General features: G+C 45.1%; 1 protein-coding gene and 1 pseudogene across 15 annotated transcripts in view; one reads left to right on the top strand and one right to left on the bottom strand.

Moving 5' to 3' along the window:
• Positions 1 to 1520: 1520 nt before the first annotated feature.
• The window catches only part of CNOT10 (CCR4-NOT transcription complex subunit 10), a 95920-nt gene continuing 80996 nt past the window's right edge, over positions 1521 to 16444 (top strand). For 6 of the 15 annotated variants that reach the window (XM_058442391.1, XM_058442390.1, XM_058442389.1 and 3 more), the window contains exon 1: positions 1521 to 1833. In XM_058442391.1, coding sequence (XP_058298374.1) covers positions 1812 to 1833 — 22 coding nt within the window. In that variant the 5' untranslated portion in view covers positions 1521 to 1811. Of the gene's footprint in view, positions 1834 to 3624; positions 3646 to 15450; positions 15738 to 16444 lie in introns of those variants that run through there. The other 9 variants (XR_009214476.1, XR_009214475.1, XM_058442386.1 and 6 more) reach the window with 4 other exon arrangements.
• Positions 14016 to 14092, bottom strand: LOC116474078 (small nucleolar RNA U3; annotated as a pseudogene).

The following is a 16444-nucleotide window of genomic DNA, read 5'->3' as shown; positions in this document are numbered from 1 at the left end:
ACTCTGTTGCCCAGGCTGGAGTGCAGTCAGGCGATCTTGGCTCACTGCAATCTCCGCCTCTCGGATTCAAGGGATTCTCCTGCCTCAGCCTCCCAAGTAGCTGGGATTATAGGTGCACACCACCACGCCCGGCTAATTTTTGTATTTTTAGTAGAGACGGGGTTTCACCATGTTGGCCAGGCTGGTCATGAACTCCTGACCTCAAGTGATCCACTCGCCTTGGCCTCCCAAAGTGCTGGGATTGCAGGTGTTAGCCACCGTGCCCGGCCAAAAACAAATACTTTTTTAAAAGAAAGTTTAAAACAAAAGTTAAAAAAAAAAAAAAAAAAACAGGTACAAACCTGAAAAATCTCCCAATTAACAAAGCTGGGACAATTTTAGCAACAAAATAATGTAGTATTGGAATGTAACCATTATAAGATAGACATCCATAAGTCCATACTGATATAAATAGCTAAATGAGGGAGAAGAGGCAAACTTCCCTTGGGGAAGATAATTTATGTACATACTCCCCACTGCAGGAGGTAGAGCTTAAATACCCCGCCTTCCCACCTTGAGTGTGGGTTGCATTTATTGACTTGGTTCCAAAGTAGTGTGGAAGGGTAGGAGGAGTAACCGCACAGTAGAGAAAACCGGCAAGCACTACCTTAGAGAGGTAATCAAGGTTAACATGATCAGCGATGTCATTTTGACAGCATGTACCCTTGATTCTATGTGATGAGAATAGCCAGTCACCTTGTGGTCTTTCTCCTAAACACCCAAAACCCCAGTCTAACCATGAGAAAAACATTGGCCAAACCCAAATTGAGGCACATTCCACCAAATATCTGAGGAGTAACTCTTCAAAACTGTCAAGGTCATCAAAAACAAGGAGAATCTGAGAAACTGCCACAGCCAAAAATAGCCTAAGACGACATCATGAATAAATGCGGTGTGATGTCCTGCACAGGATCCTGGAACAACAACAAAAAAGGACATTGAAAGAAAGCTGGTAAATGTGAATAAAATGTGTAGTTTAGTAATAGTGCACCAATCAAACTGGTTTCTTAGATGTGATCAACGTACCATAGCAAAATAATTAAGATGTTCACAATAGGAGAAACTACGTGAGGAGACAGGAACTCTAGGTGTCCTCTTTGCAACTTTTCTCCACAACTACAACTATTCTAAAATAAAAGGCGTTTCTTTTTAAACAGGGATCCTCAACAGCGCCTCTCTCATGGGGTTGCAAGAAATCAATGAGATAGTACAGACCAAGTGCAGGGCTCAGTGCTTAGCACATAAATGTCAGATGTGGTTATTGTAATCTTATGTAACATTGAGGGACAAAAGCTCTGACACCTCGGTGTTTTAATTAGAATAAGCAAAGGACAGAGGCGCGTACGTCCTACCGCGTCCGCCCTGCGAACATCCAGAGGTTCCAGAGTACGTCCGGCCGGAGGCGGGGCGCGGAGGGGACGTCGGCGTGGGGCGGGGCCAACAGCAGTTCCCACGCCGGCGCTCCAGGCGCGGCAGGCTGCCGCCCCCGGAAGTAGTGGGTACCGGGACGCCGTGAGGCGGAAGCTGTGTATGGCGGGAGGCTGTGGCTGTCCCTTGGTGGGGAAGCTGTTGCTGTTGCTAGACGACGGGAACTAGCTCTCGTCACTTCCTCAGTCCACCGTCTGCCCACTCCTCTAGCCGGAACCTGGGGGCCTGGAGCCGGGGTAGGCACAGAATTGTCCTCGGAGGTCCAGGACAGCGGCCAGCGCGGCGGCGGGAGTCAGGGCCACGCCACCTGCAGGGAGGAAAAGAACTCGAGCCGAAGCGGGAAGATGGCTGCAGACAAGCCTGCAGGTAGGGCGCCAATGTCCCGAGCGACGAGACGGCGGGACGTGCGGGGCCGGGCGGACCCTGAACTCCGAGGCGGCGGGGCCTGGGGTGGGAACTCCAGGGCGACTTGAATTTGGGCGTGCATTTCTTTACCTCATCCTCTGTCTCGGCTGTCGCTAACATGAGTGTTCGGGCCCCGGGTCCAATAGTTGTTTTACTCAAGTGCAGTATGAAGTCGCCACTGGCCGCCTTTGCCCTGCTCTTCAGAATAACTCCGGCCCCAAAAGCTTAAATGTATTTTGCCGCTTCGCAGAATTTTCCGCTTCTTCGTGGGAAAAGCAGACAAGAGAAAGTCACCCTGGAGTACACATCTGCCTGTAATATCGCGTGGCTGAGGCTGGGATTCACCTGGGCTGTTTTGACCACATGTGGCTTCCTCTGGTCATTGACTCCTGTGAAATTACCTTGGAAAAAACACTTTTTTTTTCTTGATAGAGACGGGTGGGGGTCTCGCTATGTTGCCCAGGCTGATCTCGAACTTCTGGGCCCAAGCGATCCTTCCGCCTTGGCTTCCCAAAGTAAACCACTTATTTAAATAGGCATAAAATCCCATTGTCTCTCTACAGTCTGTGCTCCTAAAGTCTTGCGTTTGGTAACTAATTGCTCTAGTTCCTCGAAATTACTTAATCTCGATGGTTTTCTTTATGGATTATTGCTCCCATTCCTAGAATCTTCCACATTAAGGAATATAAAATTATTTCCTGACCATGTCCGGAATGTTTCCCGCAAGGAATTAATATTCTTTGTGGCATCCAGGTTTTATTGGAAATAATTGACAGGATTTAAAAGTGATGGAACTTAAAATTTTTAAAGTGAATTTAATTTAAAATTAAAGAAAAACTCAGTGTGCTGTGGATTTTAGTAGGTTCTGATCACAATAACTGACAAATGAACTTCACTTGGAAATTAAAGTAAGCCAATTCTATTTTAGGTACAGAGGAATAAAAATCATCAGAGGATCTCTTCAATAAGCTAAGAAGAAAAACAACAGAACAAAGGCCTAGAGAGGGTATAAGGAATGTGCTGTGAAGTTTTGGATAGGTTGGTCAGGGAAGGCCTCTGGTGAGATGATATTTGAGCAGAGATATGAAAGAAGTGAGGGAATGAGCCGTATGGAATGAGGAAAGGTGGATGAGGGAGAGACTATTAGGAAAAAGGCATGGCCTGTCCAAGGCTGGACTAGGGGACCAACATCTTCCTCCTTATTTTAGAATAGTGTCTGTGTTCCGCACATTTACCATTCCTCCTTGCTCATACCATTGCGCTTGCCCGAAATCACCCTTTTAGACCTAAAGCCCATCCAGTTTTCAAATCCTCAGTCATAAAGCCTTCTACTTGTTCATTTATTCATTCACAAAGATTGAGTGTTGAATAATGGATATGGCCGGGCGCGGTGGCTCAAGCCTGTAATCCCAGCACTTTGGGAGGCCGAGGCGGGTGGATCACGAGGTCAGGAGATCGAGACCATCCTGGGTAACACAGTGAAACCCCGTCTCTACTAAAAATACAAAAAATTAGCCGGGCGTGTTGGCGGGCGCCTGTAGTCCCAGCTACTTGGGAGGCTGAGGCAGGAGAATGGCGTGAACCCGGGAGGCGGAGCTTGCAGTGAGCCGAGATCGCGCCACTGCACTCCAGCCTGGGGGACAAAGACTCCGTCTCAAAAAAAAAAAAAAAAAAAAAAAAAAGAATAATGGATATGACACACTCCCTGCCTTTGAAGGCCTGCTGTTCAGTCTGTTGGAGGAGACAGACATATCCTAGTTGCACTTCTGTCTGGTAAGAGCTGTGTAATGTGTGTAGTTGAAGAGTAAGGTCCACAGTGATTAGAGGACTGTTTTTTTCATTGGTTTAAGTTTATAGGCCATACTGAAGGAAACTTCCTGCTTTGATATAAGGTTAAATTTGTATAAAATAGATGAGTGTTTAGTGTAGCTCCTTTGACTCTCTGCTCATCTCCATCTCAACTGCTGTGTTTCTGGCCTTTATCTTTTAATATGATCTGTGTCGCATTGAGTAGTCTTCTCACTGGTGTTTGTCTCTTGTCTCTTCCTATCCCATCCATTTTCCTCACTGTCGCCCCCGCCTTTTTTTATGTCCTAAGACATTCATTGAATCCTGTCATTCCCCTTCCTATAAAGTTTTTAAGACTGTACATACTTTGGGCATCAAGTCATCATTCTTTTCAGTTAATTTTTATTATATTTTCTTTCTCCTTTTAAGTCCTCACTGTTTGTTTTGTTTTTTTTTTTGAGACGGAGTCTCACTCTGTCGCCCAGGCTGGAGTGCAGTGGTGCGATATCGGCTCACTGCAAGCTCCGCCTCCCGGGTTCACGCCATTCTCCTGCCTCAGCCTCCCGAGTAGCTGGGACTACAGGTGCCCGCCACCACGCCCGGCTAATTTTTTTTGTATTTTTTAGTAGAGAGGGTTTCACCGTGTTAGCCAGGATGGTCTCGATTTCCTGACCTTGTGATCCGCCTGCCTCGCCCTCCCAAAGTGCTGGGATTACAGGCATGAGTTACCGCACCCTGCCGTCCTCACTCTAATGTGGTTTGTGAGCATCTTCAAAATCTATTTCCAGCTGGTTTTTCTGTATCAACCCACCCAGCTCTTCACATCATAAATTACTGTTGCAAAGCATTGTGTTTTTTGAGCTTCTGAGCTGTAATGTCCTTTCTCTTCTCCATCTGGTGAACACTATTCATTCAAAGTCTGTCTTACATGCTGCTTCCTCTCTGAGCTCATGAGGTCCGGATATTTGTCACAGAGGGTCTTGTGTGTGTGTTCTTTATCAGGTAAGAAAAAAGGGTCATGAAAGGACTTAAGGTGAGTGATCTGATCACACTGACTGTTTTAGGTGGTGGATTTAAATGAAGTAAGACAGGAAGCCTAGAGACCACCTGAGATGAGTTAATGTTGTGATATTAATTTATTCAGTAAACATTCACCAGTGGCCTGTTTTGCCAGGTACTACTTTAGGAACTGGGCAGGAACAAAACAAAGTCTCTGTTCTGGAGCTTATGTACTATGAAGGACAGATAAGCATGTAAACAAAATGAAAAATAAGATGATTTCAAGTTCTGATAGATACTCTGAAGAAAGCCGAGTACGGTGGCTCACACCTGTAATCCCAGCATTTTGGGAGGCTGAGGGGGGGGCGGATCACCTGAGGTCAGGAGTTCAAACCCAGCCTGACCAATATGATGAAACCCCCATCTCTACTAAAAATACAAAAATTAGCCGGGCATGCTGGCGCATACCTGTAATCCCAGCTAGTCGGGAGGCTGAGGCAGGAGAATTGCTTGAACCCGGGAGGCAGAGGTTGCGGCGACCCAAGATCGCGCCACTGCACTCCAGGCTGGGTGACACAGCGAGACTCCATCTCAAAAAAAATTAATAATACTCAGAAGAAAAAATGAGTAAGAGAGGCTGTCTGCAGTTGCTCACACCTGTAATCCTAGCACTTTGGGAGGCCAAAGTGGGAGGATTGCCTGAGGCCAGGAGTTTGAGACCAGCCTGGGCAGCATAAGTGAAACCCTGACTAAAAAATAAAAAGCCAGACATCGTGGTGTGTGCCTATAGTCTCAGCTCCTAGGGAGGCTGAGGTGGGAGGATTGCTTGTACCTAGGAGTTCAAGGCTGCAGTGAGGTTTGATCACGCCACTGTCTGGGCAACAGAAAGACCCTCTCTCAAAAAAATAAAATAAAAGGCCGGACGTGGTGGCTCACGCCTGTAATCCCAGCGCTTTGGGAGGCCAGGGTGGGCAGATCACGAGGTCAGGAGATCGAGACCATCCTGGCTAACACAGTGAAACCCCGTCTCTACTAAAAATACAAAAAAATTAGCCGGGCCTGCTGGCGGGCGCCTGTGGCTCCCGCCTGTAGTCTCAGGACTTTGGGAGGCCGAGGTGAGTGGATCACCTGAGGTCAGGAGTTCGAGACCAGGCTGGCCAACATGGTGAAACCCTGTCTTGACTAAAAATACAAAAATTAGCTGGTCGTGGTGGCAGACGCCTGTATTCCCAGCTACTCGGGAGGCTGAGGCAAGAGAATCACTTGAACCCAGGTGGCAGAGGTTGCAGCGAGCCAAGATCGTGCCATTGCACTCCAGCCTGGGCAATAAGAGCGAAACACCGTCTCAAAAAAAAAAAAGAATAGAGGATGACTGAAAGCCTTGTTTTTCAGATAGATTAGAGGAAGGCTTTCTTAGAGTTGACATTTAAACAGAAACCCTAAGGATAAAGAGCCAGCTGTGTTGGGAAGAATGATCCAGGTAAGAGGAGCAACGAATGTGCAAATGTACAGAACCCTTGCTTGGAAAATGTTTAAAGAACATCAAGCAGACCCCTTGAATACAAGCTCCCTGAAGATAGAGACTTTTGTCTGTGTTAGTTGTGGTCTAGCTCTAGTCCCTAGAACAATATCTGACAAATAAAAGACACTCAACACATAATTTAAGGCTGGGCATAGATGCTCACACCTGTGGGAGGCTGAGGTGGGAGAATCGCTTGAGGCCAGGAGTTCAAGACCAGCCTAGGCAACATAGCCAGACTTGTCTCCACAAAAAATAAAAAAAAATTAGCTAGGCATGATGGCGTGACCCTGAAGTCCTAGCTACTCCAGAGTCTGAGATGAGAGGATAGCTTGAGCCCAGGAGTTCAAGGTTGCAGTGAGCTATAATTGTGCCACTGTACTCTAGCCTGGGTGACAGTGAGACCCTATCTCAAACAGAAAACAAAACAAAAAAGCCAATACACATAATTTATAGCATAGTGAGCAAACGCAGCATGGCAAGAGATAAAGTCACAGTTGTATCAGGAGTTGGTGTATGTTGGGCGTTATAGGCCATGGAGGGAGTTTGAATTCATTTTAACTAATGGGAAGCGAGTGGAAGTTTTCAATAAGGGCATGATGGTGTGATCTGATTTATATTTAACTGATCCAGGTAAGGAATGATAAGAGTTAAGAGTAGGGGGTTTGAAATCAGATAGTTTAGTTTCATCCTATCTGTACTACTTGGTATTTGTGTGACATTGGGCAAATTTCAAGAAGCCTTTTTTTTAAGCTTCACCTTTCCTGCGTGTAGAATGAGAACGATGAAAGTATCTACCTCACAGGTATGGTAACAGGTTAAATGATATAATCTCAGGCTCTGAGTTTTTTGGTTTTTTTGTTTTGTTTTGAGACAGAGTCTCACTCTGTCACCCATGTTGGTGTGCAGTGGCACCATCATAGCTCACTGCAGCCATGAACTCCTGGGCTTAAGCAATCCTCTTGCCTTAGCCTCTTGAGTAGTTAGGACTACAGGTGTGTACTACCGTACCCAGATAATTTTTTTTTTTTTTTTTTTGAGACAGAGTCTCGCTCTGTTGCCCAGGCTGGAGTGCAGTGGCGTGATCTCGGCTAACTGCAAGCTCTGCCTCCCGGGTTCACACCATTCTCCTGCCCCAGCCTCGCAAGTAGCTGGGACTACAGGCGCCCACCACCATGCCTGGCTAATTTTTTTGTATTTTTAATAGAGACGGGGTTTCACCTTGTTAGCCAGGATGGTCTCGATCTCCTGACCTTGTGGTCCGCCCACCTCGGCCTCCCAAAGTGCTGGGATTATAGGAGTGAGCCACCATGCCCGGCCCGTACCCAGATAATTTTTAAATGTTTTGTAGACATGGGGTGTTGCTATTTTGCCTAGGCTGGTCTTGAACTCCTGGCCTCAAGCGATCCTCCTGTCAGTTCTTGGTGTTTTCTAAATGCTGACTAATATTACTTTAGGGTAGTGGTAGGATGGAGAGGAGAGGCAAATGGGAAAAATGTTTAAAGATTAAAGTTGGCAGATCTTGATGACTGATTAGAAAGTCGTGCACTTGGAAAAGGGTATTAGTTGAGCCTCAGTTTTCCACATTCATAAAATGGGGATCCTAATAGCTTTCTGTTGTATTTGCTTTACAGGGTTTTTAGCTTGTAAGGTTCACATGAGGTAAGTTGCATGTTTTAGCCCACATCCTCTGGGACGCTGAACTCAATTAAGGTGCTACCTTTTTATTTGAAAGATACAAACCCGGGGTAGTGAAAGTGAGGGAGAGAAGTAAGGCAAAGGAAGACACAGTAGGTTACATCCCTGGCTACTGCTTCACTTTGAGCTGTGAAGAGACATAGGTCACTTGTGTGTGAGAGTCTTCTGGAGGGATTTTCAGGAGAAACTTCAGAGAGAAAGGAGGGATGATTTATCGGTCTAGGTTCCTCCCATTTTCGGTTGCCAGTTGGTTAGGACTCACCCCATGGGGAACTAATTTACCTGTGCTTCTGTGTTGCATGCTTTCCCAGTGATGTATCACCCGGCTGATCCCACACCCTGAATTGTATTTCAACCAAATCCTGCAGGGAGGAGTGTCTTAGGGTGTAGGTAGGTGCACCAACCAAAAACAGGGGTAGTGGAAGGTTCACAAGGTTTGTGTCTCTATATAACATGGAAAAGTAATACGAAACCAGTGTCATTCCTGACTAAGGGAATAAATACCAACAGTGTTTTAGGATTTTTTTTTGGGGGGGGGGGGGGGGCGGTACTCTTTAGGGTTATTTGAAAGGAGAAAGTAGCTGGAGTTAGGACACAAAATCCCAGATTTGAAGTTATCTGAGAATTTGCACTAGGAAGATGGTGGTGGTAGTCTCAATAAGAAAAGATTGATAACATTATGAAGAAGGGAAAAACAGAACCGGATGAGTAACAAGAAATCAAGATAAGAGTACTTTATGATGTTGGTTGGGCATGGTGGTTCATGCCTGTAATCCCAGCATTTTGGGAGGCTGAAGTGGGCAGATCACCTGAGGTCAGGAGTTCGAGACCAGCCTGGCAAACATGGCAAAACCCTGTCTCTACCAAAAATATAAAAAATTAGCCAGGTGTGGTGGCATGCACCAGTCGTCCCAGCTACTCAGAAGACTGAGGCAGGAGAACCACATGAACCCGGGAGGTGGAATTTTCAGTAAGCCAAGATCGCACCACTGTACTCCAGCCTGGGCAATAGAGTGAGACTCTCTCTCAAAAAAAAAAAAAGAGAAATTTTAAGCCAGGACGACCAGAAAAACTGTAGGAAGAACGAACAAGTGAGACTATTTTAAGTGAAGACTGTTTTTATTTAGGCCGGGCACTGTGGCTCATGCCTGTAATCCCAACACTTTGGGAGGCTGAGGCGGGTGGATCACCTGAGGTCAGGAGTTCAAGACCAGCCTGGCCAACATGGTGAAACCCCGTCTCTACTAAAAATACAAAAATTACCTGGGCGTGGTGGTGCGCCTGTAGTCCCAGCTACTCTGGAAGCTGAGGCAGGAGAATCACTTTAACCCGGAAGGCAGAGGTCGCAGTGAGCTGAGATGGTGCCACTGCACTCTAGCCTGGGCGACAGAGCAAGACTCCATCTCAAAAAAACTCTATAAAACCAAATGTAATCCCAGCACTTTGGGAGGCTGAGGCGGATGGATCACAAGATCAGGAGATCAAGACTATCCTGGCTAACATGGTGAAACCCCGTCTCTACTAAAAATACAAAAAAAAAAATTAGTCGGGTGTGGTGGCGGGCACCTGTAGTCCCAGCTACTCAGGAGGCTGAGACAGGAGAATGGCGTGAACCCTGGAGGTGGAGGTTGCAGTGAGCCGAGATTGCGCCACTGCACTCCAGCCTGGGGGACAGAGCAAGACTCCATCTCAAAAAAAAAACAAAAAACCCAAATGTGTAAGTTTTCCATACCTACTTACCTAGTCTTACTTTCCAGCTAACTAGTACCAAGTTTGCCATTCTTCCACACTTTTTCTATTCCTACACAAGTTCATACGCTTAAAATACATATTTTAAGTCATTTATATATGATATACAGAGATGAGTTAAGTATACTACAGCAACACTGTCCTGCCATTTGCTTTCTTCAAGGTCCAGTGAGGAATCTGTGCATTATTTGTTTTTTGTTTTTTTTTTTAAGATGGAGTCTCCCTCTGTTGCCCAGTGGCGGGATAATCAGCTCACTGCAACCTCCACTTCTTGGTTTCAAGTGATTCTTCTGCCCCAGCCTCCCAAGTTGCTGGGACTACAGGTGCATGCCACCATGCCCGGCTAGTTTTTTTGTAGTTTTAGTAGAGAAGGGGTTTCACCATGTTGGCCAGGCTGGTCTCGAACTCCTGACCTCGTGATTCACCCGCCTCAGCCTCCCAAAGCGCTGGGATTACAGGCATGAGCCACCTCGCCCAGCCTTATTTGGTGTTTTTTCAACTTTTTATTATGAATGATTTCAAACACGTAAAAAATTTAAAAAATAAAATGAATATCTATATATCTACCCCCTAGTTCAGCAATTGTTATATTTTACCGTATTTGCTTCCTCTATCACTAACTATGACTTTTTTTTTTTTTTTTTTTTTTGAGGTGGAATCTCACTCTGTTGCCCAGGCTGGAGTGCAGTGGTATGATCTTGGCTCACTGCAACCTCCACCTCCCGAGTTCAAGCGATTCTCCTGCCTCAGCCTCCCGAGTAGCTGGGATTACAGGCACACGCTATCACAGCCAGCTATTTTTTTTTTGAGATGGAGTCTCACTCTGTTGCCCAGGCTGGAGTGCAGTGGTGTGATCTCGGCTCACTGCAGCCTCTGCCTCCTGGGTTCAAGTGATTCTCCTGCCTCAGCCTCCTGTGTAGCTGGGACTACAGGCGTGTGCCACTACGCCTGGCTAATTTTTTGTATTTTTAGTAGAGACGGGGTTTCACTGTGTTAGCCAGGATGGTCTCGATCTCCTGACCTCATGATCCACCTGTCTCAACCTCCCAAAGTGCTGGGATTACAGGCGTGAGCCATGGCCTGGCGACGCCCAGCTAATTTTTGTATTTTTAGTAGAGACGTGGTTTGACCATGTTGGCCAGGCTGGTCTTGAACTTCTGAGCTTAAGTGATCTGCCCACCTCGGCCTCCCAAAGTGCTGATGTGAGCCAACACGCCCGGCTCTAGCTATGACTTTTAATGTTGAATCATTTCAAAATATGTTATAAACATCATAACACTTCATCTCTAAATATTTCAACATGCATTTCTTAAAAATAGGGACATTCACCTATGTAACCACAATACCATTGTCATACTTTAGACAACTCATGTTTTAATATATTAAAAATTTCCTGCCAGCCAGGCATGGCACCTCACACCTGTAATCCCAGCACTTTGGGAGTCTGAGGTGGGAGGATCAGTTGAGTTCAGGAGTTAGAGACTAGCGTAGGTAACATGGTGAAACCCCGTCTCTACCAAAAATGTAAAATATTAGTGGTGGTACACGCCTGTAGTCCCACCTACAAGGGAGGGTGAGGTGAGAGGATCACTTGAGCCTGGGAGGCAGAGGTTGCAGTGAGCCAAGATAACACCACTGCACTCCAGCCTGGGTGACTGAGACCTTGTCACCAAAAAAAAAAAAAAAGCCAGTTTCCCGCCAGGCATGGTGGTTCATACCTGTAAATCCTAGCACTTTGGGAGGCCGAGGTGGGTGGATTGCTTGAACCTAAGAGTTCAAGACCAGCCTAGGCACCATAGTAAAACCCTGTCTCGGCCGGGCACGGTGGCTCACGCCTGTAATCCCAGCACTTTGGGAGGCCGAGGCGGGCGGATCACGAGGTCAGGAGATCGAGACCACGGTGAAACCCCGTCTCTACTAAAAATACAAAAAAATTAGCCGGGCGTGGTGGCGGGCGCCTGTAGTCCCAGCTACTCGGAGAGGCTGAGGCAGGAGAATGGCGTGAACCCGGGAGGTGGAGAGCTTGCAGTGAGCCGAGATCGCGCCACTGCACTCCAGCCTGGGTGAAAGAGCGAGACTCCGTCTCAAAAAAAAAAAAAAAAAAAAACCTGTCTCTACAAAAAATACAGAAAGTTAGCGGGGTGTGGTGACATGTGCCTGTAGTCCCAGCTATGGCTATATTTTTAAAATTTATTTGTAGGCACAGGGTCCCAATATATTGCCCAGGCTGGTCTCAAACTGTTGGGCTGAAGGAATCCTCCCAGCTTGGTCTCCCAAAGTGTTGGGATTACAGGTGTGAGCCACTGCACCCAGCTTTATCTCCTGTATTTTCTTAAACTCTAACTTATTTCTACAGGCTTGATTAGATATAGGTTCAACATATTTTTGAGAAACTTTGTAGGTGATGGTATATACTTTATTTTCTGTATAAAGTACATAATGTCAAGTTATCCGGTCTTAGTGATGCTAAATTTGATCAATTTGAGGTGCTGACAGGAACATCTTTTTCCATTTTCAATTAGAGGTAATTTATGGAGTAATCGGCATTTCGTAAATATCCACTGTTGTTGATTCTTTCCTCATTCAGTCATATTATTGAGGGTTACAAAATGATTTTTACCTAGTTCTTTTGTAATTTCTACCTTTGTTAGTGAATGTTCTTCTTTAAAGAGTAGCTCTCCTGGGCTGGGTACAGTGACTCATGCCTGTAATCTCAGCACTTTGGGAGGCCAAGGTGGGCAGATCACTTGAGCCTAGGAGTTCAAGAGCAGCCTGGGCAACATAAGGAGAGCCTGTCTCTACAAAAAGATTGAAAAAACTTAGTTGGTGTGCTGCTGCGTGCTTGTAGTCCCAGCTACTCGGGAGGCTGAGGTCGGAGGTCACTGGAGCCCAGGAAGTCGAGGCTGCAGTGAGCCGTGATCACACCACCACACTCTAGCCTGGGCTACAAAGTGAGACTCTGTCTCAAAAACAACAACAAAAAAGAATAGCTTTCCCATATTGACTGTTAGTCTTCCCAGAAAGACATGTTAAATGCTAAAAGCTTAATTCATTATTTTCAATTACTAGTTTTTAGAACAAGGAGTTGATGTGGTAGTGACCTATGTTTGATATTTAAAGTGTTTTTTTTTCTTTTTTAAATTTAATTAATTTTTTTGAGGCAGGGTCTCACTCTGTTGCCCAGGCTGGAGTACAGGGGCATGATCTTGGCTCACCGCAGCCTCAACCTCCTGGGCTCAAGTGATCCTCCCACCCCAACCTCCCAAGTAGCTGGGACTACAAGTGCATGCCACCACACCTGGCCAGTTTTTCTATTTTTTTGTAGAGACAGGGTTTTGCCATGTATCCTGGGCTGGTCTCAAACTCCTAGACTCAAGCAAGCCTCCTGCCTTGACTGCCCAAATTGCTGGGATTACAGGCGTGAGTAAGTGTTTTTAATATATGAATTTAGAGTAATATATTGGTTTTTTTTTTTTTTTTCCAGACAGAGTCTCACTCTGTCACCCAGGCTGGAGTACAGTGGCATGAGCACTGCTCACTGCAGCCTTGACCTCCCAGGCTCAAGCAATCCTCCCACCTCAACCTCCCAAGTAGCTGGGACTATAGGCATGCGCCACCAGGCCTGGCTAATTTTTGTATTTTTTGTAGAGATGAGGTTTCGTTATGTTGCCCAGGCTAGTCTTGAACTCTTGAGCTCAAGCCATCCTCCCACCTTGACCTCCCAAAGTGCTGGGATTACAGGTATGAGCCACTATGCCTGGCAGTTATATTAATCTTATGATTTCAATTTAAAATGTATAATTGACTGAATATTGATTTATACTTGTGAATTTAAATTGAAACCTTATTGTAGTTATTTTATTTTGTGGACACTAGAGAGTACCTAAGAGTCACTGTAAGTTTAATTTTTTAGGTTTGTAAGTTATTCTCAGGAAATTTTTTTTTCTTGACACATGTTAAAATACAAAAATTTTGTCTTTTTAAGTCTAACAATTATACTTAAAATTGGATATATTGTTGGGGTTTGGTGGAGGGGGGGTTGCAATAGTTCTGACTTGATAAATTTTTTTTTTAATTAAAAAAAAGTGTTTGGGGCCGGGCGCGGTGGCTCAAGCTTGTAATCCCAGCACTTTGGGAGGCCGAGGCGGGCGGATCACGAGGTCAGGAGATCGAGACCACAGTGAAACCCCGTCTCTACTAAAAATACAAAAAAATTAGCCGGGCGTGGTGGCGGGCGCCTGTAGTCCCAGCTACTCGGAGAGGCTGAGGCAGGAGAATGGCGTGAACCCGGGAGGCGGAGCTTGCAGTGAGCCGAGATTGCGCCACTGCACTCCAGCCTGGGCGACAGAGCGAGACTCCGTCTCAAAAAAAAAAAAAAAAAAAAAAAAAAAGTGTTTGGTACTCTACACTTTTGGAGAAACTTCTCTAGTAACCAACTGTAGAAATGATCCCTGAAAGTGTAGTCTTGATAAAATTTTTTAAGTAGTTAACACTTTATGTTTGAAGATGTTATGTTGAAGGTGAACTTTGAAATGAGTTTAGACATTCATGACAGGCCTTTAAAATTAGACCTGCAAGTAGAATAAGTTGTCTAAGTTCAGTGTAAAAATTTGAGTAAAATCCACGCTTTTTGAATTTGTTACTTTAATAAATTAAGTATTAATATTTTAAAACTAGAGTAAATCTCAGTCTTTTCTATGCATAAAAACAACTCCTCTTACATGTGAAAACAAAATACTCATCAGCAGTGGCAATATTCTGCTTTGCCTAGCTTCCTTAAAGCATGCTGATATTGTTTTTTCTTTTCTTTTTTTTTTTTGACTCCCTGTCCCATTCTGCCTCCGCCCACCGCAACCTTCCGGTACTGGGATACAGTCGCCCGTTAACTACCTCATCTTTTTTTTAAGACAGTCTTGCTCCGTTGCCTAGGCTGGAGTGCAGTGGCATGATCTCGGGTCACTGCAATCTCCGCCTCCTGGGTTCAAGTGATTCTCCCGCCTCAGCCTCCTGAGTAGCTGGGATTATAGGTGCGCACCACCATGCCTGGCTAATTTTTGTATTTTTAGTAGAGATGGGGGTTTCACCATGTTGGTCAGAATGCTCTCAAACTCCTGACCTGCTGATTTGCCTGCCTTGGCCTCCCAAATTGCTGAGATTACAGGTGTGAGTCACCGCGCCCAGCCTAATTTTTGTATTTTTAGTAGAGATGGGATTTCACCATGTTGGCCAGGCTGGTCTCAAACTCCTGACCCCAGGTGATCCTCCTGCCCTGGCCTCCCAAAGTGCTGGGATTACAGGCCTGAGCCACTGTGCCGGCCATGCTGATATTGTTGATTTGAATTTCTGTTCCTTTATTTCTGCACTACTGGGCAGGATGCTCAGTTCTGTAGCATTGCTTGTTACAAATGGCTTATTCTTTGGGCTGCGAAGTGTGTGCTTTCCCATTTCTCCAGCTCCTCTTGTCCAGCTTAAAATGGAGGGAATATGGTTTAGTGAATAAACAATTTGAGGTTTTGAAATCAAGTATACTTGTTCAGATGATAGAAATCATATGTGAGGTATGTTAACCTAGCTGTATAGTGAATTGTTTTTCTTCGAAGTGGCATCCTTCTTAAGATTTAAAACTTTCCTTCACAATGGCATCATTGGTATTTTGTGACTGTGATCGTTGATTTCCTTAGGTCTTTTAACATCCCTTTTTTCTTTGGAAAAGTTTTCTTTTCTTGATATATCAGTGGAGCTGTATTTTGTTGAGTGTAGCTTGTAGTCTCCTCCAATCAGATTTGAATGATTAACGTTCTGTATTGGAATGTGTCTGTGCTTTCAGTTAACTGATGATTTTCAGTTTTGAAAACGTGGTGCATTTCTTCTCTGCATAGTTCAAACCTAAAGGCAATTGTTTGGTTAGAAATGAAGTCTATTGGTGTAAAGACTGTCAAGGTTTGTGGGTCAAAGAGCTCTGTACGCACAGAAAGTCAGCCATGTTCATTAGGCCAGAGTAGAAGGAAAGTCAAGCTTATGGGTGAACGGTCGTATACTCTTTCAGTTGGCAATGGAGACTACTTTTGGACAAGTAAAGAAATGCTATGGGATTATTTGCAGAGTCTGTCTGGTAAGAAGTCAGTAGTTATAAATAATAAATGTTTTTAAAACATTAAAAAAACTGATTACAAAAATGAATACCCATTTCTGGCAGAAAACTTGAGAAATGTACAAATATTTAACAGGGAAAATAAAAATAATCCTGTCGAAGTATATGTGTGTGTGTGTGTGTGTGTGTGTGTGTGTGTGTGTGTGTGTGTGTATTTGAAATGGGGTCTTGGCCAGGTGTGGTGGCTCACGCTGGTAATCCCAGCACTTTAGGAGGCCGAGGCAGGCGGATCACTTAAGATCAGGAATTCAAGACCAACCTGGCTGACATGGTGAAACCCCGCCTCTACTAAAAATACAAAAATTAGCTGAGCATTGTGGCGGGCACCTATAATCCCAGCTACTCAGGAGGCTGAGGCAGGAAAATCACTTGAACCTGGGAAGCAGAGGTTGCGGTGAGCTGGGATTGTGCCTGTGCACTCCATCCAGCCTGGGCAACAGAGCGAGACTCTGTCTCAAAGAAAAAAAAAGAGGAAGAAGAAATGGGGTCTCACTGATTGCTCAGGCTGGTAGTCAAATACTGGGCTCAAGCGATCTTCCCTCCTAAGCCTCCTGAGTAGTGAAGTGTGTTTTTTTAAAAACAGAAAATTTTTATCCTGAAGTTAAAGAATGTAGGTAAAATAATGGTTTGTTAACATGTAAAAGGTTATTTATTGAGCTCAGTTCTGT

Source organism: Hylobates moloch, unplaced genomic scaffold, assembly GCF_009828535.3.
Source record: "Hylobates moloch isolate HMO894 unplaced genomic scaffold, HMol_V3 SCAFFOLD_8, whole genome shotgun sequence".
NCBI lineage: Eukaryota > Metazoa > Chordata > Mammalia > Primates > Hylobatidae > Hylobates > Hylobates moloch.
The sequence above is the reverse complement of the archived record's forward strand: the minus strand, read 5'-3'. Positions and strand labels throughout refer to the sequence as shown.